This window comes from Neophocaena asiaeorientalis, unplaced genomic scaffold (assembly GCF_003031525.2).
Source record: "Neophocaena asiaeorientalis asiaeorientalis breed wild unplaced genomic scaffold, Neophocaena_asiaeorientalis_V1.1 scaffold293, whole genome shotgun sequence".
NCBI classification, from domain to species: Eukaryota; Metazoa; Chordata; class Mammalia; order Artiodactyla; family Phocoenidae; genus Neophocaena; species Neophocaena asiaeorientalis.
The window spans coordinates 3,936,447-3,959,290 of NW_020173920.1; the positions used below are offsets into that span (position 1 = coordinate 3,936,447).

At 55.0% G+C, this 22,844-nt stretch overlaps 1 protein-coding gene across 1 annotated transcript in view; it reads left to right on the forward strand.

The window, feature by feature from the left end:
* The window catches only part of MELTF (melanotransferrin), a 24,025-nt gene extending 1,197 nt beyond the window's left edge, over nucleotides 1-22,828 (forward strand). Inside the window, exons 2-16 of the mRNA XM_024752105.1 lie at nucleotides 8-112; nucleotides 1,209-1,308; nucleotides 3,746-3,928; nucleotides 5,906-6,062; nucleotides 7,201-7,268; nucleotides 10,200-10,387; nucleotides 11,127-11,307; nucleotides 11,990-12,141; nucleotides 14,816-14,912; nucleotides 15,867-16,061; nucleotides 17,013-17,169; nucleotides 17,269-17,336; nucleotides 19,103-19,290; nucleotides 21,425-21,623; nucleotides 22,071-22,828. Of these exons, the coding sequence (XP_024607873.1) occupies nucleotides 8-112; nucleotides 1,209-1,308; nucleotides 3,746-3,928; nucleotides 5,906-6,062; nucleotides 7,201-7,268; nucleotides 10,200-10,387; nucleotides 11,127-11,307; nucleotides 11,990-12,141; nucleotides 14,816-14,912; nucleotides 15,867-16,061; nucleotides 17,013-17,169; nucleotides 17,269-17,336; nucleotides 19,103-19,290; nucleotides 21,425-21,623; nucleotides 22,071-22,153 (2,121 nt within the window). The 3' untranslated portion in view covers nucleotides 22,154-22,828. The remainder of the gene's footprint in view (nucleotides 1-7; nucleotides 113-1,208; nucleotides 1,309-3,745; nucleotides 3,929-5,905; nucleotides 6,063-7,200; nucleotides 7,269-10,199; nucleotides 10,388-11,126; nucleotides 11,308-11,989; nucleotides 12,142-14,815; nucleotides 14,913-15,866; nucleotides 16,062-17,012; nucleotides 17,170-17,268; nucleotides 17,337-19,102; nucleotides 19,291-21,424; nucleotides 21,624-22,070) is intronic.
* The last annotated feature ends 16 nt before the right edge of the window (nucleotides 22,829-22,844 follow it).

Consider the following 22,844-nt stretch of genomic DNA (forward strand, 5'->3'; position numbering starts at 1 on the left):
GGAGCAGCAGAAGTGCAGTGACATGAGCAAGGCCTTCCAGCAAGCCAGCATCCAGCCCTCCCTCCTGTGCATCCAGGGCACCTCGGCTGACCACTGCCTCCAGCTCATCACAGTGAGTCCTCTCCCTTCCGCTCTGCACAGACAGAGGGCTCTGACTCAGGAGGGAGCGCACAATAGCCTCATTCAGCGGGAAAGGCTCCGGAGTCCTCCCCACCGCCAGGGCCGGGTCGATAGGATCTCCTGAGTTTCCCCCCGCAACAAGGGCCAGCTTGTTTCCTGCCCAAGCGCTGGGAGGCCCAGGGAGGGCCCTGCTCAGGGCACCGGTGGGGAAAGGTGTCTGAGAGGCAGAGTTTCCCTGCACAGAGCCCCTCTACATGGGGGACATGACCTGCCCCACCCAGGGGAGCCCAGACAGCAGACCCCTCCATGGCCCATGGCAGTTACTCACTCCTCCTTGGAGTTTTCCAGAACTGGGCTTGTGTGTTTTCTGGGGCAGGAGGAACAGGGCCAGCAGTCCTGGGTGGGTGCATGGTGGGTGGGAGAGCTGTTCTGAGGGGCAGGAGATCTGCCAACTGGCACGGACTCAAGAGGCAGGACTTCAGTACAGGACAAGGTGTGGAGAGAAGCATCAGGGGCAAATACAAGGGGACCCGGGTTTTCATTCCAGCTTAGCCCCTGGTGCGTCCCCAGAGCTAATCCAGTCACAATCCATGTGGCCAAGGGTTTGGGCCAGGCTCCACCGAGAGGGTGGAAACCAATTATGCTGAAGTTATCATTTTACCCGTGGACCCCGTTTGTGTTTTAAAACAAAAAGGAAACAATTGAAGAGGATATTTGTAGGATTCAATCTGCATCTTAGAGAGGAGCAGAGGCAGGGGGTTGAGAAACAAGAAAGTGAGGGAAGCTCACTTTTCACTACTTTTCATTTTGTGCCATCTGATTTTTAACTATGCTTAGTCCTATAGCATTAATATTTTTTAAATAACATAATTATAAAAACAAGGTGAGCCCTTGGTCCTGGTCGGGGGAGACACCTAGGCCCTGGCAGGGAGGGGCCTGAGAGGCTGAGTCAAGACAGTGCTCCCAGGCCAGATGATGAGGACCACGTGGACCTCCAGGGCTTTTCAAGGGGCCCTGAGCAGGTGTCCCTGAGCTCCTGGCTGAGTGCCCCTGGGGCCAGGCTGCACTGACCCACCTGTTCCCAGCAGGCCGGGGAAGCTGACGCCATCACTCTGGATGGAGGAGCCATTTACGAGGCGGGGAAGGAGCACGGCCTGAAGCCCGTGGTGGGCGAGGTGTATGATCAAGGTCAGAGGGCCAAGTGGGAGGGGGCTGGAAGGAGAGAGGAGCTCACTCAGCAGTATGTCCTTGCTGGGCCCGGCCCGACCCTGCAGCCCCCAGCTGGTCAGTAGTCCTGTCCCCAGAGCCGGGGGTGCCAGAGACACGAAGGGCTGACCTGAGTTTGTTCTTCCCCATGGGGAGCCCAGCAGCCCCCTAACCGTCACCCACAAGCTCTTACTGAGGGGCTACCCCATGCCTGGAGTAGTGCGGGGCATGATTGCCAGGTGAACGAGGCATCAGTGATCCCCAGCTCCCCGCACTCTCCAGTACCCTCTGTCAGATGCAGTGTGGAGTGGGGATGGGGCCAGACAGGAAGTGGTGACTAGGAGCTGCAGAGCCCCATAGACCAAGAAGGAATCCCAGTTCTGCCCCTTCCTGTCATCTTGTGTGACCTTGAACAACTTCCACTTCCTTGACCATAAAACCAGGATAGTGGTCCCTGCTCTGTCACATGGATTAAATGAGCCAGTCTGTATGCACCTGACACATGGTGTGTGCTCAGAAATATGCATTTCTTTGCCCCAGCCCTGCACTCACACCAGACATGCCTCTGGCACAGCCTGCCCTTTGGAGACCCACCCCTCGCCTCTACCTGTCCAGTGCATAGCGTCTGCCACAGCCCAGCTCAGCTGTCACCTCCAAAGAGCTCCCCTGAGCCCTCCCACCCCTGCAGAGGGCCTCTCTTTCCTGCTTTCCAGAGCACTGACTCACTCCACAAGGTCCTTTCCCCTCTGTCTGTTTTTTTTGTCCTCACCACAGCGAGTCCCCTGAGGCAAGCCTGGTCTTCATCCTTGTATACCCCTGGTGCCTGGTACCCAGCACAGGGCCTCGCTTGGTCACCTGTTGAACTGATGACTGTCAGATGACACAGGACACAGTCCAACCCTGCAAACCAGCCAGGCTTTCCACTCAATGACCAGAAACAGCCCTGCCTCGTGGGCCCCAAACACAGCTCTTCCTTTTTAATTAATTCAGCACATTCATTGAGCAGCTACTACATGCCAGTCATGAGCACAGAGCAGTAAGCAAGAGAACCAATTCCTGCCCTCCAAGAGCAAGAGTCACATAGTAAATGAGCACCAAAAACTGCAGTTACAAATGTGCTGGGTGCTGTGAAGGAAGGAAAGGCCATGAGGGAGAAGATAAGGGCCGTGGAAGACCGGCTAAAATAGAGCAGAGAGGAGGGCTTGTCTGGAGAGGTGACATTAAAGTTGCACTCTGGGGCTTCCCTGGTGGCGCAGTGGTTGAGAGTCTGCCTGCCGATGCAGGGGACACGGGTTCGTGCCCCGGTCCGGGAAGATCCCACATGCCGCGGAGCGGCTGGGCCCGTGAGCCATGGCCACTGAGTCTGTGTGTCTGGAGCCTGTGCTCCGCAACGGGAGAGGCCATGACAGTGAGAGGCCCGTGTACCGCAAAAAAAGAAAAAAAAAAAAGTTGCACTCTGAAAAGTGTCCCAAGTAGAAAAGAGCTTGGTGAGTTCAAGAAACTAGAAAGAGAGTGGGGAGTCAGAGGGTGGGACCAGACAGGCTGCTTAGGTTGACAGGGGCCAGGCTCAGGGGTGCAAGAAATAACACTGGCTTGGTTTTCTAGAACTCAGCTTCGTTATGATCATGGGCATCGGACCACCCCCGGGCAGTTGTGTACATGTCTGTGTGTGATGGATGCCCTCTGGTCATCAGTCCCATAGAGGAGTCATCCCTGTCTTGTCTGAATGGCCTCTTCCAGGCAACCTCTGGCCCAGGGGAATCTTTTGCAAGGCTGTAGACCCTCGCCCACCGACATGCACCCCATTCAGGTCTTGAGTCATTTGGGACCAAATCGTTCATGTCTCTCTCCTTCTCTGTGTGTGTGTGAGTGTCTGTGTGTCTGTCTCTCCCTATCTCTACCCCTGCGTCCCTGGCCCAGCGCTGAGAAATCACTTTTTCTAATCTTAGGGAAGTCCCTGCCCTGCTCCCAACCATTCTTCTTCCCATAATGTGATACCATCCCCTCACATCCTCTAAGTTCTCCTAAGGGGCTAGACTTCTGGAAGACGAAAGACTTGCAGGCTACTTCTGCTTTTGGTCTGGCTACAGAGCTCCCTTGATGTGTGCAAACGTAGACCCAGATGAGTGCCAGCTGGCTCGGGAAGGACAAGGGGAAAATTAATGAATGAATTAACATCTCAAGATAATAGCTAACGCAGAGGCTGGAGGGGGCGGGGTCTTGTGATACAACACGTGGATTGCACCCACTTGCTCTCTTGGTACTGGAATGCCATGCACGCACGCACGTGCACATCCACATACGTGCACACGTGCACACATGCATCCGTGCACACCCTCGCACCCTTCTCCCACAGCCTTCCCAGGCAGGGTCCCAGCCTCTTTCCCACCCTCACTCCTCTCCTCTCCCCTCCTCCTAGAGGTCGGTACCTCCTATTATGCCGTGGCTGTGGTGAAGAGAGGCTCCCACGTGACCATCAACACCCTGAAAGGCGTGACGTCCTGCCACACGGGCATCAACCGGACGGTGGGCTGGAACGTGCCCGTGGGCTACCTGGTGGAGAGTGGCCGCCTCTCGGTGATGGGCTGCGACGTGCTCAAAGGTGAGGGCTTGACCGCCAGCGGCTTCTCCCGCAGGGGCTCTGCATTTCCCCTCGTGGGACAGCCTCCCTCCGGGCTCAACTTCACTGCGCCTCCTTTAAGGGGCAGCACAGCCGCCTCCCCTGGGCCTCCCCAGACCCCTCGTCAACGGCATCACTCCCTCCTGTCCGCTGGCCGGCCTGCTGCTGCCCCCACTTAGATTTCTGCCTGGCTGGCTCCTCCAGGCACTCAACGCTCGCTCACTCCTCCCGGGGCCCCCGGTACAGCCAAGCACAGGCCCTGCAGGCCCACCCCACGGGAGGCGGCAAATCGCCCAGGAGCACCTCTCACCTGGTGTAGACATGGTCGCCATGGCCACGAATGTGTCCTTAGCTTTACAGGGTCAGAAGCCGTATTTTTTCAGGACCCAAGCAAGCTGCAGACTTGCGCCCACAAAGCTGACCAGTGGCTAATCAGAGACTCACCATTGACTCGCAGGTGGTGAGAATAGGGCCGTCCTGCAAACAGCACGTGCCCCGTGAAAGTAGAGCGAGGGCAGGAGGTGCTGAGGGGACCTGGCTGGGAGCCCAGAGCCCTGGTTCTGGTGACCTGGACAGAGGCCCATGCTTTGGGCCTCTTTTCCTGGTCACCCCCTGGCCACCCAGCTGTGTCAGTCTGAGGTGGCCCCTGACACATGACCACCTTCTCAAACTGCCCTCTTGGGACCACACCACCCCTTGAGGAGAGTTTCAGGCGTCCCCAAACCCCTCGTTCCTGAGTGTGCTGCTTCCTGGTTTGCTCCGCACATAGGCAAGCACCTGGTCTTTCAGAGCCCAGACTTTGCTGTGGGTACGTGTGAGTTGACACCCTGGCTCAGCATGACCTGCCCTCAGAAAGATTACTCTACACACTGAACTTCAGTTTCCTCACCTGTAAAATGGGGAAATTAACACTTACTCCATTGCTGTGGCGTTGGGAGGACTGGGGTAATCTCCACAACGTCTTTGCAGAATGCACGGCACAGGGGCTGTGCTCACTGCAGGGACCTGCTGTTATTATGAGCTCAGCTTCCCTCCCTCCCGGTCACTGTGGTGCACACACACGTGATGCATACACACACGCACAAACCCACACACGCACATACACGTGTGCATACGTGCACGCGTACGTGGGCACACCCATCCATGCAGGCACAGACCCACACACTACACACACGCATGCTGCCCCACCTGCACACACACATACACGTGGATGCTCTACCCCCGTACAGCACCGTGCACAAAGGCCTGGAAGCCATGTCCTCTCAGACGGCGCCCAGCTGTGGGAGGTTTACCAGTCATTTGGCACATTTATTAAATGTCCACTCCCCTGCGAGGATGCAGAAAGACCAAGAAAGGAACCTGCCCTGGAAGAGCTTGGTTTAGCCGAGCACAATGCAACTGGCTCACCCTACATGGCACTAGGGGGTCCTTGGGCACAGGATAAATATTTGCCAGGAGGGTGGACTCGGGGCCTGGGTGCTGGCAAGGGCCCCAGAATCCTGCAGATCCTGAATTTGTCCCCAGCCAGGCCTCCTTCTCTGCTGTTTCCCTCCCCTCCCCGTGTTTTGAGAAGTGTCGTCTATAAAATTAATTATACTCTTTTAAGTAATCATTTATTTCCCTACTTTCACTGACTACACATAACTCCTTCTGAAATGGAACCCTCAATGGGAACACTAACTGGCTGACAGTTGTCCTGTGTGGCCATCTGGGGGTAAACGTTTGACCCCCCCTGAGCCATTTTTAAATAGTAGCCGTCACTCTCCGACACCCACACTTTTGTGGCCCCCGTCTGGGAACCACTGAGCAGATCCAGCGCTGCGGTTTTGCTCAGACGGAAGCCTGGGGAGTTGGGGAGCCCAGCCCTCCTGACTCCAACCCGAGTGGCCTGAGCACTCCCTGGAGGGTGGGGCAGGGTCTGATGCTGTGTGACTGACCCCTTCTGTCTCTTTCCCACAGCTGTCAGCGACTACTTTGGGGGCAGCTGCGTCCCCGGGGCAGGAGAGACCAGTTACTCAGAGTCCCTCTGTCGACTCTGCCGGGGCAACACCGCTGGGGAAGGGGTGTGTGACAAGAGCCCCCTGGAGAGATACTACGACTACAGCGGGGCCTTCCGGTGAGAGGGGCTGGGACGGGGCCACAAGCGCAGGGGAAAAACACCTCGGCCCAGGGAGGGCCCCTGGGAGAGTGGCGATGTCAGCTGCCTCTCATCAAAGCACCCTTTATATAGTCCATGTGCCTGGTTAGTTTAAAAACCTCAAACTGGTATATGCCAGGCGGGATTTGCTCATAAAATCAACATGTTTGGTATATTTAGAGAAGTAAGGGCTCAGAGAGAAGAAAATGGCCCAAACAGCCTTTGGCTGCTCCCAGGTCCCCGTTCTAGTGTCTGAGACCTGGAGGGAGGATGCTGGAGTGGGGGAGCATGGGGGGGGGACCCCCAAGGCTTGATGCTCAGGGCTGGCCTCTCTCTGCCCCTGTTCAGGTTGGCACTTTAGAGCAGCCCTCCATGGAGACAAGAGAGTCTCTAACTGCTTGTGGTGCACTTCCATCTGTCCACAAAGGAGGAAACACTCGATGGGGGCTGGCATGGGAGTCTCCCAGGTCCCTCTGACGGCCCTGGCCACAGTGTTTCCACCTGGAACCTGAGAGCCTGCTGCCCCAGGGTGTAATAAGGGAAATGCAGTTTGGGGCACAGAGAGAAAAACAGTTCTTGGTCCTCCAAGCCAGAGACTCTCACCCACCCCATCTCTCCTGGTGTCATCCCCCCAGTCCAGTCCCTGCTTGTTGGCTGGCTGTAGGGACCCAGGCAGCCCCTTTGCCTAGTAGGCCCTGACCTGCCTCCGTCACTGGGCAGTGACAGATAGGGGATCCACAAAATCCTTGTCCCTTCCACTCAGGGTTTTTGGTATGACCTCGGGAGTCATCTTCAACACATTCTGAGTGTTCAGGCTACTGACCAAGCAGCTGCCTTATGGTCACCTGCTCCTGTCAGGCCCCAGGCTCAGCTGTACAGGATCTATACGGGTTATAAAGGGTCTCTCCCCACAGGAGCTACTTTCTCATCCCCACTTTACAGGCGATAGAGGCTAGGAGGGCTCCACAGCTTGCCAGAACCACACAGCCAACAAACTGGGGAACTGGAACCCAGGACAGCATGACTGTGAAACCCATGCCCTCCATGACCCCAACCCCACGCCCAGGCCAGGCCTCCCGAGGTGGAGGATGGCAGCTCATTGGTTCCACCCGCGCAGGTGCCTGGCAGAAGGGGCCGGGGACGTGGCCTTTGTGAAGCACAGCACGGTGCTGGAGAACACAGACGGTGAGTGGAGAGGCTGCCCCCAGCCGCGGATCTCAGGGCCCATAACCCTCCCTGACAGAAAGAAAGAGGTGGGGCTCACCGATGGAGCTCAGCTGCTCTGCGGGCAAGGGAACCGGCTGAGCTGCTCTGCCCCGCTCTGATACGTTTCTGGCCTTGGGTTCCGTTTCCGTGTGAAGATTCTGCTTTTGAAGAAAAAAAGTTTGCAAACCTCTGCACTAGCTGTCATCTACTGTCCCTTCCAGCCTTTGTTCCTTTTCCTGAAGAAGCCATCCCTTATCCCTGGACGAGGACTTGTTAAAAGATGGGTTGGTGTTAGATGTCGATCCATTATACCATTGTCATTTCAAAATTTTTAGATTTTGAAATAATTGAGCTTTAGAAAAGTTGCAAGAATAATTCAAAGAACCCGTATTTATTCTTTATCCAGATTCCAGCTTTGAGCATTTGCCACGTGGAACTGATCATCCTTTCTGTACGTGTGTGTCTTTCTGAACCACCTGAGAATATGTTTGCCCACATCACACCCTTTAATACTTTAGTACATGTCTCCTAAGAGCAAGGTGATGTGGACCTCACCACAGTGCAGTTACCAAATTCAGTTACCAAATGTAACATAGACACAATATTTAAGCTACAGTCCATGTTCCAGATTCACTAATTGTCCCATTTCTGTCCTTCGTAGCAATTTTTTCAGGCCAGGGCCTGATCTTTGATCACACATGGTATTTAGCTTTTAAGTTGCTTTAGTTTCCTTTAACTTTGAACAGTTTCTCAATCTTTGTTTTTAGTGACATTGACATTTTTGAAGAGTCAGGCCGGTTATTTTATAGAATGTAGCCTAATTTGGATTTGCCTAAGAATCTTCTAGTTTTTTTTTTAAATTGAGGTATAATTTACATAAGTAAAATGCACCCTTTTTGAAGTACTGTTCTATGAGTTTTGCCAAAAACATACTGTTGTACAACCACCACCACAATCAAGATAGTGACTGTGGCAGACCTTTCACGCCAAAAGTTCCTTCATACCCCTTTCTTGTCAATCCCTTCCAACCTCCTCCCTGATGCCCACCAGTCAGACTTTTGTCTCTACAGTTTTGCCTGTTCCATAATGTCTGATCATTGTCTTTTTTTCTTTTTGCGGTACGCGGGCCTCTCACTGCTGTGGCCTCTCCCGTTGCGGAGCACAGGCTCCGGACGCGCAGGCCCAGCGGCCATGGCTCACGGGCCCAGCCGCTCCGCAGCATGTGGGATCTTCCCGGACCGGGGCACGAACCCACGTCCCCTGCATCGGCAGGCGGACTCTCAACCACTGCGCCACCAGGGAAGCTCTGATCATTGTCTTTTTTAAAGAATCATTATCTCTTTTTTCTTTTTGTTAATCTTTCCTTTTAAATCAGAAGGTCCATCATGTAGTCTGGCATTCATGAAGACAAACAACATGAACCAGATTTGAGAAAAAACTGATCTGAAAAAGGAGACCGGATTGTCTTCAGAGCAGGACGATCCTATGATGAGTCAAGCAAACGAGAATTTGGAAGATGGAGAAAGAATTAGGGGTGTATTGGGTTAAACCCATCTCTTTTAAAATGTTGAGGATAGTCTAAGGAAACCTAAGGAAGTAATTTTCTAAAGAGTTGTCTTCAGGCAAAAAGTTGGTAAGAGGAAAAGACTGGAATTGACATAAATGTTCAAAGTAGTGAAGTAATATGGTTTTAATTGTCCCTAGTGAAGAAAAACAGGAGTGGCAGATCAAAATACCTAAATGATGCCTTTGTCTGGAGGGAAGGCCAAATGATCCCTTGGAGCTCTATTGCAAAGGTTTTGCAGCAGTTTATAAATAGAGGAAAGTTGGGGAGTGGGGAGAGAATGACACTGAGTAATTGTTGAGAGTGCTATAAATTACCATGCAGTCATTAAAAATGACCTTTATGGACTTTTCCAAACTATTACTTTCTTGGTTTTCTGGTTTATTTTTAAATAGTGAATAGAGTGATCATGACCCCACAAATTTATCTTTTTCCCTCCTATTTTCTAGCAGAGGTTTATCCTACTCATTTTAAAATTTAAAAGTCATTAAAATATTGTTATGTAGGGCCATCTGTGGTATGTCTTATTGCATGAGTTACAATCCTTGAAATTCGTCTTCTTAATATTCCTATTTGGTGTTGATATTCACTCTTATAAATGAGTTTTATGGAAAGCTTCCAGTAATGTGGAAAAATATTTTTAAATAAGTCGGATGCAAAATTGCCTATCATGTATGTCCTTAACCATATTTAAAATCGTTAGAAAATAGAATAGAAAAAAGGACATGGAGGAAAAATACCAAAGTATTAATAGCTGGAGTTGTGGCTGAAGCTTTGGGAATTTACCCTCTTCTGTCTGGGCCACGGTTCTGGTGAATTCTGTCGGGGTTTGTTTCCACCATGCCCCACCCCACCCCCATCCCCTGCCCTCTGCTCAGGGCTAAATTTAGTGCCAGACGGCAGTGGTGAACTCCTGACACATTTCTCTCTCTCATCCTAAGCTTCTCTTACTTTCTTACTCTTTTTACCTTTAATGAGCAGTTCTGTTTATATATATTGTGTTATTGTCAGAGATCTCAAATCCATTTTATTACTAGAAATTGGTGACAAATAAAAAATGTAAGTAAATAGACACAGTCCACAGAGACACCTGGTTTTGTGTGGTGCAGCCACCAAGCTCCTCGTCATTCTGAGTTCTGGTCTCACCTCCTGGTGTGGTTCTGGGTTCTCACTTCTTGGTGTGGTTCTGGTTCTCACCTCCCATAAGGGTTTCTTTTCACTGTGGGTCTGTGGCCATGAAACCCTTAAGCTCTCCCCAGGCTCCCTCTCAAGGGTCCTCCCTGATGTCCCCACCAAGCCCCACCCGGGACAGGAGTTGGCTCACCACAGAATTCCCATCTTCCCAGGGAAAACCCTGCCCTCCTGGGGCCAGACGCTGCTGTCACAGGACTTCGAGCTGCTGTGCCGGGATGGCAGCCGGGCTGATGTCACCGAATGGAGGCGATGCCACCTGGCTCGGGTGCCTGCGCATGCCGTGGTGGTCCGGGCCGACACAGATGGGGGTCTCATCTTCCGGCTGCTCAACGAAGGCCAGGTGAGTTCAGGGCACCCCACACAGTTTCTTAGGGCGATGCTGGACCTTCTCGTCTCTCACCGGGGTTGGAGCTCAGAGCCATCCTGGGGCTGGGCCAGCCAGACTCGGAGGGCCAGGACCCCGAGGCCCTGCCCTGGGACAGACCCCAGCTGGGGAGCCAGACCTCTGGGGCGTTCAACCTCAGGCCAACTCAGAGTGAAGAAGGGACCAACTGGGCCAGCTGGCAGCGAGAAGGGCTGGCCAGAGTGGGGAGACCAGGGGGCTCAGGCACCCCTCAGAGAAAGCTCCTGGTATTTGTGGCTCTTAAAACCAAGATCAGAACATATGAGCAAATAAACAAAATGACAAAACCGATAAATGTCAAAGTATACCATTAATTAAGTGTGGTGAATAATGTTTTGCTGAGACCGCTGCTTACAGGAGCAGCAAGCTTCTGCCCGTGGGCCTCACCAGCTTTAGTTAGTCTCGTTCATCCATATCACCGATGCTCAGCCCCACTGCTTGTGCTGAGTACCATCGCACACCTGGGCCACGCGCCACGTGTTCAACCGGCTGAGTATGAGAAGGCAGAATGCACCGGGGGAGCACAGGGCAAGGAGGGAGGTGGCGCCCCCCCTGGTCCTCAGAGTGGGCGCCTGGCCTGAGAGCCCAGGAAGAAGGAAGTGGTGGCTGAACTGGGAGGAGAGGATTCGCCCCCGCAGCTGCTCACCAGCCCACACCCCGACCCCTTGACACACAGCGCCTGTTCAGCCATGAGGGCAGCAGCTTCCAGATGTTCAGCTCTGAGGCCTACGGCCAGAAGAACCTGATGTTCAAAGACACCACCTCCGAGCTGGTGCCCATCGCCACGCAGACCTATGAGGCGTGGCTGGGCCGCGAGTACCTGCATGCCATGAAGGGTCTCCTCTGTGACCCCAACCGTAAGTCCAGCTGTCTCTTCTTCTGCCGGCCCTCGCCTGACCGCAGGCGTGGCCAGGCCTTCTGGAGAGGTGGCCAAAGGAGGACACTCACCCCAGAAGTTGTGTGTGTCTCTTGGCCTCGATGGGAACCTGTGGCTTCCACCTTCCTGCCTCTGGGGGTAGGGGAAGAAGACTCTGGAGTCGCATGGCCTGCTGTACCCTGGAAACCCCACCTGCTCCAGGGGGTGGGATCCAGACCCAAAGGGTCTCCTTGCCCCTCCATACAGAATGTGTCAAGTCCTGTCATTCTCCCACCACTGTGCCTCACTCCCCCTCACCACGTGGCCACGGCCCTGGCTCTGGCACTGTCTCTCTCCTAGGCCCTTAAAGTAGTCTACAAATGGCTTTTGCATCTATCCCCCGCCCCCGCGTATCCACCACCTACAGCCAGGGAGATGGTATGCCAGGCCTGAGCTGTATACACGACAGCCATGATCTGCCTCAAGCATCCTCACGGCCCCTTGAAAGAGGTTCGGTGGTCCCCTTTCTGGGTAAGGAAACAGGATTAGATGGTGAAATAACTTACCCCTTGTAGCTAACCAGGGGAAGAGCCAGAATTTCCCTTGGGTCTGACTCCAGGCTCCTCCTGCTGGGGGCCAGCCCCGAGGCAGGCCAGCGTGACCACACGCCCACACCCACACAGGGCTGCCCCACTACCTGCGCTGGTGTGTGCTGTCCACGCCCGAGATCCAGAAGTGTGGAGACATGGCTGTGGCCTTCAGCCGGCAGAGGCTCAAGCCGGAGATCCAGTGTGTGTCTGCCGAGTCCTCCCAGCACTGCATGGAACGGATCCAGGTGGGAGCCGTGTAGAGAGGGGCAGAGCGGGCCAGGTGGGTGGGCAGTGGAGAGCGGTCGCGCCGTGGGAGGGGCGGGCCGGCCCCCCTGGCGCACACCAGCGCGCCCCCGCGGGTAACGCCCCCTCGCGGGAGAGCCCCCCGCGGGGGTGGGCGCCGGGAGTGGGGAGAGACCGGCCACGGGTCTTGCTCCCTCAGCCCCGGGATTCGGCGAGCCCTGCTGCCGGGGGGGCTGTAACACTCGGGGAGGGTGGGATGGGCGGTCCTTCCCGGCTCTCCCTCTGTCCCACCTGGTCTGGAGGACACAGGGCAGCCTGGGGAGGAGAAGAAAGTCTCCTGTGACAACGCCACAGAGAAGGGGGAAGAGGAAGTGGCCGCAGGAAACAGCCACCCCACCTGGGGGGCGGGGCAGAGGGGGGCTCCCCCCGCAGTGAGCAAGTGGGCAGGGGCAGAAGGGGAGTGAGACTGGCTCAGCTTGGCACTCACGACCCTGTGGCCTTGGGCAAGCCCCTTCCACTTTCTGAGTCTCAGTTTCCCCCTGTGCACAATACGGGGTGGCCTTGGCTCTTCATTTATTAAACTGCAACCCAGAAATACATTTTCCATCAATCACAGTCTAGTACACAAAAACTGTTCTTTCAGATATAAACATGTAAAACTATGTATCCCCTATAGAGAGATATGAAGCCAAACAGTACTTACCTTTACTAAATACAATGTGCACTGATAGTCTCTGGGCTAGTCTATCCTAGTCCCCATTAAATTGACTAAGCCTTCTTTAATATGCCTGCCGCCTGTAGTTAAAAGCACAGGCCTGTCTCTGAAAGCCCATTCAGCTCTGTCCTGCTTCGCTTCTCTGACTGGAGACTGAGACCAGGAGTAGGAGACGTGCCCAAGGCCCTGCAGTCAGGGATGAAGTCTACAGGGCTCTCCTCCACCCCGGGTTCCTGGACTCACTTCCTCCTGCTTTTCAAGAGCTACTACGTGGGGCCTGATGGTGAGGAGCCCTTTTCAAGGTGGTCCCCGAGTGCAGGCCAAGTCACAGCCCCTCAGGTGCGTCCACCCTGCCCCAGCCAGGCAGCACATGGCTTGAGAAGAGGCGAGTGGGCAGGAAGGACAGGGGCCCGGGATCGTGACAGTAACAGTCTCATAAGCACGCACTTCCTATGTACCTCGCACTGTGCTAAGCCTTCATGCGGGTTTCCTCAATTAATCCTCACAACAACACTGTGGGGTGGATATGATTGCTATCGTCCGTGGAGACTGGGGCTGGGAGAGGCTGAGGAAGTAACTTGCCTCAGGTCACCCAGCTGAAGGGCGGGGGAGCCCCTATCCCCAGGGGTTGATGAGAGCCGGATGTGGCACCGAGGGAGGGGAGCCCAGCGGGAATCAAGGAAGGGGGACTTAGCGGTGGGGACTCTTTTCCTAATCCCGGGCAGGCTGTCCTGTAGAGGAGCGGCTGTTCCAGGGGCACCAGAGCAGGGAGAGATGCAGGGAGATGCAGCTGTCTCCAGGCACAGTCCTTCTCTCCACCTGAACTCACAGAGGGCCAAGGGGCCGCACAGGGGCCTGTGGGGAGAGGAGTAGATTTGGGGGGGGGTCCCTGAGAACCCCAGCCAAAGGCTCAGAGATCCTCAGTTCTAACTTCTAAGGTTCTCAGAGGTGATGTCCAGTGTAGCTCTAACACCCATTTCCTGCCTGACTGCAGTGATGCCGGCAAGGAAGGGTCAGCTGGCCCAGCCCCTGGGCTGTGGGTTAAGGTCTGGATTCCTCCCCGGCACCACACCACTGTGGAGAAGGTCTGGGTGGGAGCAAAAGGGGTTCCCCATAGAGGCACCCTCCAGGCTCAAAACGTCAATGCCACTGCCCGTTATTCCATCGTCATAACCTCATGCCTCTGGCCCTGAACAGTGTCGGGCACCTTCCCGGGCTACAGGTGCCCCCTCTGTCCCCGGGCCCCAGCTTCTTCCCTTGGGGTATGGCTTGATTACCAGTTAACCTCTTGGCAGGGTCTGAGGAGCCACCTGTCCGGAGACTTCAGAATGGACAGGTGGGGTGGGGTGCAGATGACCTGGAGGGCCCTAGAGGTTTCCGAGTGAGGAAGGTCCTGGGCCCCTCCTGCTGGCTTCTGAGGCAGGGCTGTATCCCTCAACCCTGAAGCCTCCTCCCACAGACCCTGAGACTCCGTCTTTTCAGACCTGGCTCATTCATCCATTCACATACGCATTTGAGATATATGTATTGTATTCGTGCTGTGTGCCAGCCCTTGGCCAGGTGCTGGGGGTGCAGTACGGCGCTGCAGGTGTCTGAGGCTGGCAAGCCGTGGGGAGACCCGCACCGAGCATGAGAGCAGCCATTGTGCTAGGTTCTGCTCAGAACAGGGCCTGGCAACGGGAGACCCTCAGAAAACACTTGCTGAAAGATTGAAAGACACCCATGAATGGGAATGCTGGTGGTGGTTTGTTTCAGGCCTCTGGTCCTCCAAGCACCTCTCTTTCCTGCCCATCTTCACAAGGAGAGGAAGGGGCAGATAGGGCAAGATGGGATTCCCAGGGGAAGAGAGCCTGAGGCCAAAGTCCCCGAGAGACCCAGCCTTGGCACCTCTGTCAGATCCCGACACCCAGAGCTGTCCTGGGGCCCACTCTAGCCTGGCCACTCTTTCTGTCCCCCTGCAGGCTGGGCAAATCGACGCTGTGACCCTGAAGGGCCAGGACATTTACACAGCAGGGAAGATATATGGCCTGGTTCCAGCAGCTGGGGAGCACTATGCCCGTGAGTGCCGGCGCCAGCCACCTGGCCTCGGCTGGGAGCTGGTTGATATTTTTATATTTATAAAAACGACTCATCAGAGCCTTTCTCCCCGGGCCAGCTGCTGTCTATCACAGGCGAGCCACTCTGGCCCTGGGCACTGGAAGTCTGGCAGGCTTTGGAGAACTTTCTGTAAAGGGTCAGAGAGTAAACACTTCAGGCTCTGCAGGCCACACACAGTCTGCTGCATGTTCCTCTTCTCCTTCTTTTTTCTTTTTAACAACCCTTTAAAAATATAAAAATTATTTTTAACTTGCAACTCAGGCTATACAAAAACAGGCTGAGTAATTTACCAAGCCCTGAACTAGAAAGCCTCCTTGGCCTCTTCCGTCCAGACGGCGTGGCCCACGGAAGGTGGCCCTGGGACCCTCCTTCCTGTCGGCTCATGAACACCTTCTCAGTGGCCTGGGCCAGGGCCCAGGTGCTCTGTGCTGAGGTCTAGTGACCTCAGGTGTCCTCCACTTGGACATGAAAACTCTCTCATCTTAGCGAAAGCGCTTCTGCAGCCTCAGCTATGCCCCCACCTTTCTCCCAGGAGGTGAGAAAATACCACCTGAGTGTAAGGAAAGAAACAAATTCCTCTGGGTGAGGACTGTTGGAGGGTGCACAGAATGCTGAAAAGTGGAGCCCCACGGGCTGCTTCTCAGCATTGAGGGGACACGCAGGGGTCCCGCTGCTGGATGTGCTCCCTGAACACCCACCCGGCCCTTGGCCTGGGCACTCCTGAGCCCAGGCAGCCAGGGCCTAGTACCAGCGGGTAGAGGCGTATGGGGCCAGGACCACCGCTCTGAGGTCAGGAGCAGCAAGAGGGAACGGGTTTGAGGGAAGAAGCGCCCCGTCAGGATCCGGCCCTGACTCTTGCTCAGCTGAGGCCACTAAGCATTAGGTGAGGGGCCTCACTGGTGTCCCCTCCCCCAGCGGAGGACAGGAGCAACTCGTACTTCGTGGTGGCCGTGGTGAAGCGGAACAGCTCCTATGCCTTCACCCTGGACGAGCTGCGGGGCAAGCGCTCCTGCCACCCAGGCTTCGGCAGCCCTGCAGGCTGGGACATCCCCGTGGGCGCCCTTGTGCAGAAGGGCTTCATCCGGCCCAGGGACTGCGACGTCCTCACAGGTACCATCCTCTATAGACACACAGGTGTGCAAGCTCTTCTTTGGGGTTGGCTGGCGTCAGGGCCAGCTCTGAGGGCTGGGGTCCTCTCCCAGAAGGACCCCACAGAAGGCAGCCCCAGAGAGATGTCCTCTTCCTCCTTGACATGCCCCCTTGCTCTTGGGAAGTTTGGGGAATATTCTTGGCTACACTTGAGACAGTCGGTGGTGTCTGGTTCTGTTGAAGGTGCCAGTGCCCCTACCCACTTACTCACTCAAGAGTGGAATAGTTCCAATGGGCATGGGGAGCAGGGCGAGTGCATTGGCCCTGGGCCTGGCTGTACCACCGTCCAGTCATGGGCTGTCCCCCTGGGCATCTGGGGGACCTTGTTGGAAAGTGGCCAGCCATCTGTATAAGTGCTGAAGAAGACACGTTCACCAGGCACCCACCATATGCCATACGCAGGGCCCTCCCTGGGTGTTAAATCATGCACATTCCTGGTGAGGGAAAGGCAGGAGGAAGCTGGCTGCGCACACACCTCTGTCCTGGCTGGCACCTCGGGGGAAAAAAACACATTTTTTTTCTAACCACCCACACAAGCACATGTAAGGTGTTAGAACTGGCTGTTCCCACTCCTAGACAGCTGGGCGGTTGCTCTGACTGGAACAGAAGAGTTTATGAGGTAGCGAGTTCCCCGTCCCTGAGGGAGTTCAAGGGAAGGCTGGGCGGCCACTTACCAGGGGTTGTCACTGGGGGTTCCTGTATCTAGACGATGTCGGCAATGCCCCCGTCCCTGTGATCCTCACAGGAGGAGACACGCCACTCTGAGCTGGGTGGGCACTGGAGCAGACGGGTGGCCTTGAGCCATGGGGTGGGCCAGCGGGCAGATCTGTGCGGGGAGCAGCCCACCCATCTCCCCACTGGCCGCCCTTTCTGCTGCCGGCCCCTCAGCACAGCCCTTCCCCTCTGCCCCAGCGGTGAGTGAGTTCTTCAGTGCCAGCTGTGTGCCCGTGAACAACCCCAAGAACTACCCGTCCTCGCTGTGCGCACTCTGCGTGGGAGATGAGCAAGGCCACAACAAGTGTGTGGGAAACAGCCAGGAGAGGTACTACGGCTACAGTGGCGCCTTCAGGTACCTGGCGGGCCGGGAGGGGTGTGGGGAGGTGGTCCTGGAGCCAGGCACAGGGGTGGGACCTTCTGCCGACACCTGTCTTGGCTTCTTGCATGGCAGATGCCTGGTTGAGAATGCAGGGGACGTTGCCTTCGTTAAGCACACGACTGTCTTCGACAACACGAATGGTATGTGATGGTGCTGGGACATGGCAGGGCCAGATTCTGGCGGGGCTGTTCCCCATCTCCAGCAGAATCCAGGCGCTAGATGGTGCTGGGACTGTGGGCCAAGTGGCAGCCAGGAAAGACTGAGTCTAGAAGGCTCTGCCCCTTGGGGATCCCAGGAGTGGTAAGAACAGACCTCAGACCACGTATCCAAATGCACAGATCACGTGACAGTCTTTATTTGTCTGGAATCTAAATCCCCATTCCACTGAAATGGTAGAAACTCAATCAATTTGGAGAGAACCCCTTCTGGGGTGTTTATGTGGCACCCAGGTGTGTGGGTAGAGGTGGTAGGGGCCTCTCTCCCCAGGGTTATCAGTTCACATCAGCATCTGGTGTTTGGTCCTGAGCAGGTCAATGCCACACGCAGGGAAATCCCTCTGCAGCCCCCAAGCCGTGTGAGGCAGGGCACACCCCCCATTCACATCATACAGGTGGTTTTTTTCTCTGGAGTCACCTTCCTGGGCTCCACCTGGGAAGAAGAGCCCAAGAACTCCTCCAGGACCCCTAAGCACCCACCTGAGGTCCTATCGGGGTGCAGGCCCTTGACCGTGCACCACTCCCCTGCCCCATCCTGTTCTCCCTCCTCAGGGAATCTATCCATTTTGAAGACTGAAAGCTGTTTCCATTCAACACTTTATTGTTTGCATTTTCTATATACCCTGCCTACACCCCAGGCTTTGAAACCCCAAACACTGGAGGTTAAGTCTTCTCCACTCTGTCCTAACACATCTCTTCCCAGGAACTCAGGGCAGAAAGACAGAAGGCCCGAAGGGGAGGAGGACATGGGCGAAGGGAAAGCAAGACACGCAGGGAAAAAACAGTATTTCAAAACTCAGATCCCACCCTGCCTATGAAAGTCACTAAACTGTAGACCAGTTGCCCCAACAGAGCTGGAAGCGTTTCAGGCCCTGTTGCCATACCCCCACTCCCCTGCCAACCTCCCACCAAGAACACTGGGGATCATCCCCGAGAAGGAGGGAACTGCGTGCTCCTGCAGGAGCTGTGAGCGCTGCCTGGTCCCAGCCTGTGCCCTCTGTGGTCCTGGGCTGAGGGCCGGGGAGGAGGCGGGGCCCTTGCAAGGTTCACCTGCAGTGAGGCGACCGCCTCCCAGGGCCACTCAAATTCTTTTATCTCTGCTCGTGAGCCCACCTGGAGTTCCTCCTGCAAATACAGGAAGACATAAAAATAATGTGATTCCTAAGAGTAGTGTTTGTCAGGAAGCCTTCGGACCAACCACCTGCATCAGAATTACTGGGTTGCTAGTTTAAAATGCAGATTCCTGGTACCCATTGTAGACCTACCTGATGAGATTCTTTGCAAAGGAGGGGCCTTTGAAACTGCATCTTACAGATCCATACTTGATGTTATACCTCTTCTGGCTTGAGAACTTCAGCTCTTAGGGGAGGAGCCCATCCCACCCTGAGACCTGTAACACACAGATGGAGTCATTTGCCGGGGAGTGATTAAGAGCCTCAGTTTCTCCACCTGTAAAATGGGTGTGATCATACAGTGCAGAGTTACATAGTGCATACCTCCTATTCCCTACGAATAACCTTATTAGCCCAGCTGGGTTCTCTCACCCTGGTAATAGAGCAGAACAACTGAAGAATGGAGAGGGCTGGGGAGCTGGCCAGGTATCACCGCCCCTCCCCAGCCAAGGATTTGGGGATCCCTGAGGAGAGCAGCCTCTCTCTATTCCTCTCCCTGCCTCTGCTCCATCCCCTCAGGCCACAATTCTGAGCCCTGGGCTGCTGAGCTCATGTCGGAGGACTACGAGCTGCTGTGTCCCAATGGCGCCCGGGCCGAGGTGACCCAGTTCGCAGCCTGCAACCTGGCACAGATACCGTCCCATGCTGTCATGGTCCGGCCAGACACCAACATCTTCACTGTGTATGGACTGCTGGACAAGGCCCAGGTGAGCCAGGGCAGGGGCTGCCTCACTGGGAGGAGGGTGACAGAGGGGAGCCAAGCCCCTGGGTCACCCAGTCTACCTGGAGCAGACTTCAGGAGAAACTGAGGAAGCCTGAGGGGAATTCTGTGATTTTCACTTAGCCGAAGCCATCCCTCCAACCACTGTGCCCTCTGTCACCTACATCATTAATTTTCCCTTCTCCGCCGGACCACTTTCACCAACATACAAACCTGCTGTTATTTCTACCATCTCGTAAAAACAAATGAACCCTCTTTTGGCCTCACATCCCCTTGTAGCCGTAATCCCACTCCCTTTTACAGCAAAACTCCTTCAAAGAGCCATCTCTACTCTGGAGTCATCAGTTCCTCCTCTCCTGATCTCTCTTAAGGATGGAGACTACCCTGGAGAGGCCCCACCAGGGCCCTGAAACTGCCTTGGTCAAGGTCGCAGTGACCCATGTTGCTGAATAGAGCGGCTGTTTCTCAGTCTACCTCTCCCTGACCTCTCAGCAGCATTGGCTGCAGCTCCCTCTTCCTGAAGTTCACCTCCTTCCTGGACGCAGTTCCCCGACTTGGTTCCCAGGGCCCCACGCTTGCCTGGCTCTCCTCCTACCTCTCTGGCCTCTCCTTCCCGTCTCCTTTGCTGGTTCTTCCTCATTTCCCTGGCTGGTAACCACCGGAGTGCCCCAGGGTTCAATCCTAAGCCCTCTTCTCTGTCGGCACCTGCACCCATATTGATCTCGTCCAGCCACAGGTCGTTAACTACAGTCTGTATACTGATGACTCCTAAGTGTACATCCGCAGCCCTGCTTCAGTCCCACCCTTTAATCTCAAACTTGCATCTTTAACAACTACCCACTTGACATTTCAATTTCTAACAGGCATCTTGAGCTGAACAAATCAAAGTTGGACTCCCCTTTTTCCCTCCATCTTCCCCACTTCAGTGAATAGCAGTTTCAGCCTTTCCATTTCCTCAGGGGTCAGCTCAGACTCCTGTCTTCCTCTCACACTCTACTTCCAGTGCATCAGCAAATCCTACTGGCCTAAAAACAAATACCTAAAACACACCTAAAATTTGAACCCAGGCTGTCTGACAGCAGCGCCCCTGGTTCCCAACCTCCCCCTCTACTCACCCCCGACCTGACATAGACTGAAACTGACCTCCTTTCCCTTCCCCCATAAGCACCACAGACTCGCAGAGCCCGCTGGCTCTCCAGGCCAGTTCGTAACCTTTGAAATGATATTTGCTCTCATCTTCCCCACAGAGTCCCTCTGTCCCAGGAGTTCTTGTCTCTGGGTCCCTGGGCTTCCGCACGGGTCCCCAGACCCTCTGAAGTGATGTGGAAGAGCCCTGTGTAGATGTGCCCTTCTCTGGGGAGAAGGCCGAGAACTTTCATCATATCCTCACGAGGATCCTTGAGTCCCCCCAGAAAGATCAATAACCACCTTACTCTTTCTCTCCCCCTTGATTGGTATTTAAAAGCTGACATAAGCATTCGTCCATGTTCTCCTGACGTCCTGCATGTATTCATAATTTCTCACATCCCTTCTGGCCTCTTTAGTGACTCTCTCAGGGAGGGAGCCATAGCACACCTCACCCCGAGGACCCTCAGCAAGGGAAGACAACAGCTGCTGCAAGAATCTCTTGGGTGCTAGGAGGGTGGGTTAGTAAAGGATATTCAACTCACCTAGTACCTTCTTAGAGCTAGTGACAGAGCAAAAGGCTCTCTTATGAAATCATTTGGGTTTGGGGAAAAGGACACCCATAAGATAGAGTGAGGAAGCCTGGTAGAAGAGGTTGAGGAGCAGGTTTAGCAAACCCCTCGGTAATCTCAACTACATCATCTCTCATTTCTGGGTCCTTCTGCCTGTAAGGCTCAGGCTTCAGTTCTGTATCCAAGAGCTGGTTTGGTGTGATGTTTCTGAATGGCTGTCTTACTGTGGTGGCTATGGTCATCTCTTCCTCCAAATCTGCTTTGGTAACAGAGGTCAATGAGTTGGCAAGCTTATGATTTCAAAACAGAGTCTTGGCATCTGACTTTTCTTGCTGCTTGGTGTATAAAGCGGTTAGTGGCAAGTGATACCCGGGTGACCCTTTGTGAGCCCAGATGCAAAGCAGGTCCGCTGTGTGCTTCCAGGACCTGTTTGGAGATGACCACAATAAGAATGGGTTCAAAATGTTCGACTCCTCCAACTATCATGGCCAAGACCTGCTTTTCAAGGATGCCACCCTCCGGGCAGTACCTGTGGGAGAGAAAACTACTTACCATGACTGGCTAGGCCCCGACTACATGGCAGCTCTGGAAGGGATGCTGTCTCAGCAGTGCTCAGACACAGGTAGGGCGGGACAGGCGGGTTCACGCCCCACAGAGGAAGAGTGGGCATACTCCCCGGGCATCTTTCTAAGCCTTTCACCCAAAACCTTGAGTGAACTGAAGGGCCCTCTGGGTCTTTGCAGACGATCAAGGTGAAGTGTCCTGGGAGGGTCTGAAACACTGGCTGTGGAACCCAGACAGACCTGGATAATGATTATAAATGCTAAAAATAGTCACCCAGAGAGGATTCAGGCAACTGCATAAATATACATGTAGTATAATTGTGAAAGAAATGAATATGTAAAGAAACCAGGGGAAAGAAAAATTGTAATAGGGTAGCCAGAGGGAGCCCGAGGTGAGTTTAGTGCTGAAAAGTATTCTGCATCTAGTCCTGCACATGAGTGCCAGCGGGCCACAAACAGGGCTCTCGGCACTCGGAGGCCTTAACCGCCTGTGTTTAATCCCTCAGCGCTCGTGGCCTCCAGGGTCTCCCCACTCCTGCTGCTGCTCCCGCCGGCCCTCACGGCCAGCCTCCTCCAGCCCTGCCTCTGAAGCCGCTCTGGGCAAGCCTCGCCCTCCCTTGGAATGGAAGCCTATTCAGAAATCTCCCTAAGTAAGGCTGTTCTCCTCAGTAAATCCAGTTAACACAGCTCAGGGGGAAACGTGTGCAGGGAGAGGAAGCGTGAGAAACCACAGAGCTCCCCAGGGCTGCGATTCCAACACTGAAGCTTCTGTGATCGCTCCAGAGCGGGATAAAGAGGGGCGTTACAGCAAAGTCCCCCAGCTGGACTGAGCAGGTCTCCCCCTCCTGCTGGAACCCAGCCGCTGCCTCCCCGGTGCCGCCTGTCCCTCCGCTACCTGAGGCGGTGCGCTGGCCCACCTCCCAGTCACGTCCCACCCACAGGCTGGTACAGCCGCTGCCCTGCAGATCTGCAGGCTCCCACCACACGGATCCTCGCCAGCCTTGGCTTTGGAAGAGACCGGTTGCCAGGGAAACAGGCTGAACCCGAGCTTCCCACACGGCCCTCTCTGCTGGAGCTTGCCCTGCTGAGCCGCCCAGGGGGCCTGCTGAGATGACAGGCCTGCCGGCCCCTCCCTGACAGTTCCCACCTCCCCCTCTGGAGAAGGGACACCACAGCCAGCACCTCCCGTCAGCCCCCACTCCGTCTGTCCTCTGGACTCCCCATGCCAGCCTCCCCCCCACCCCGCCCCCAAGGATGCTGTGTCTGTTCACCAAGGCATC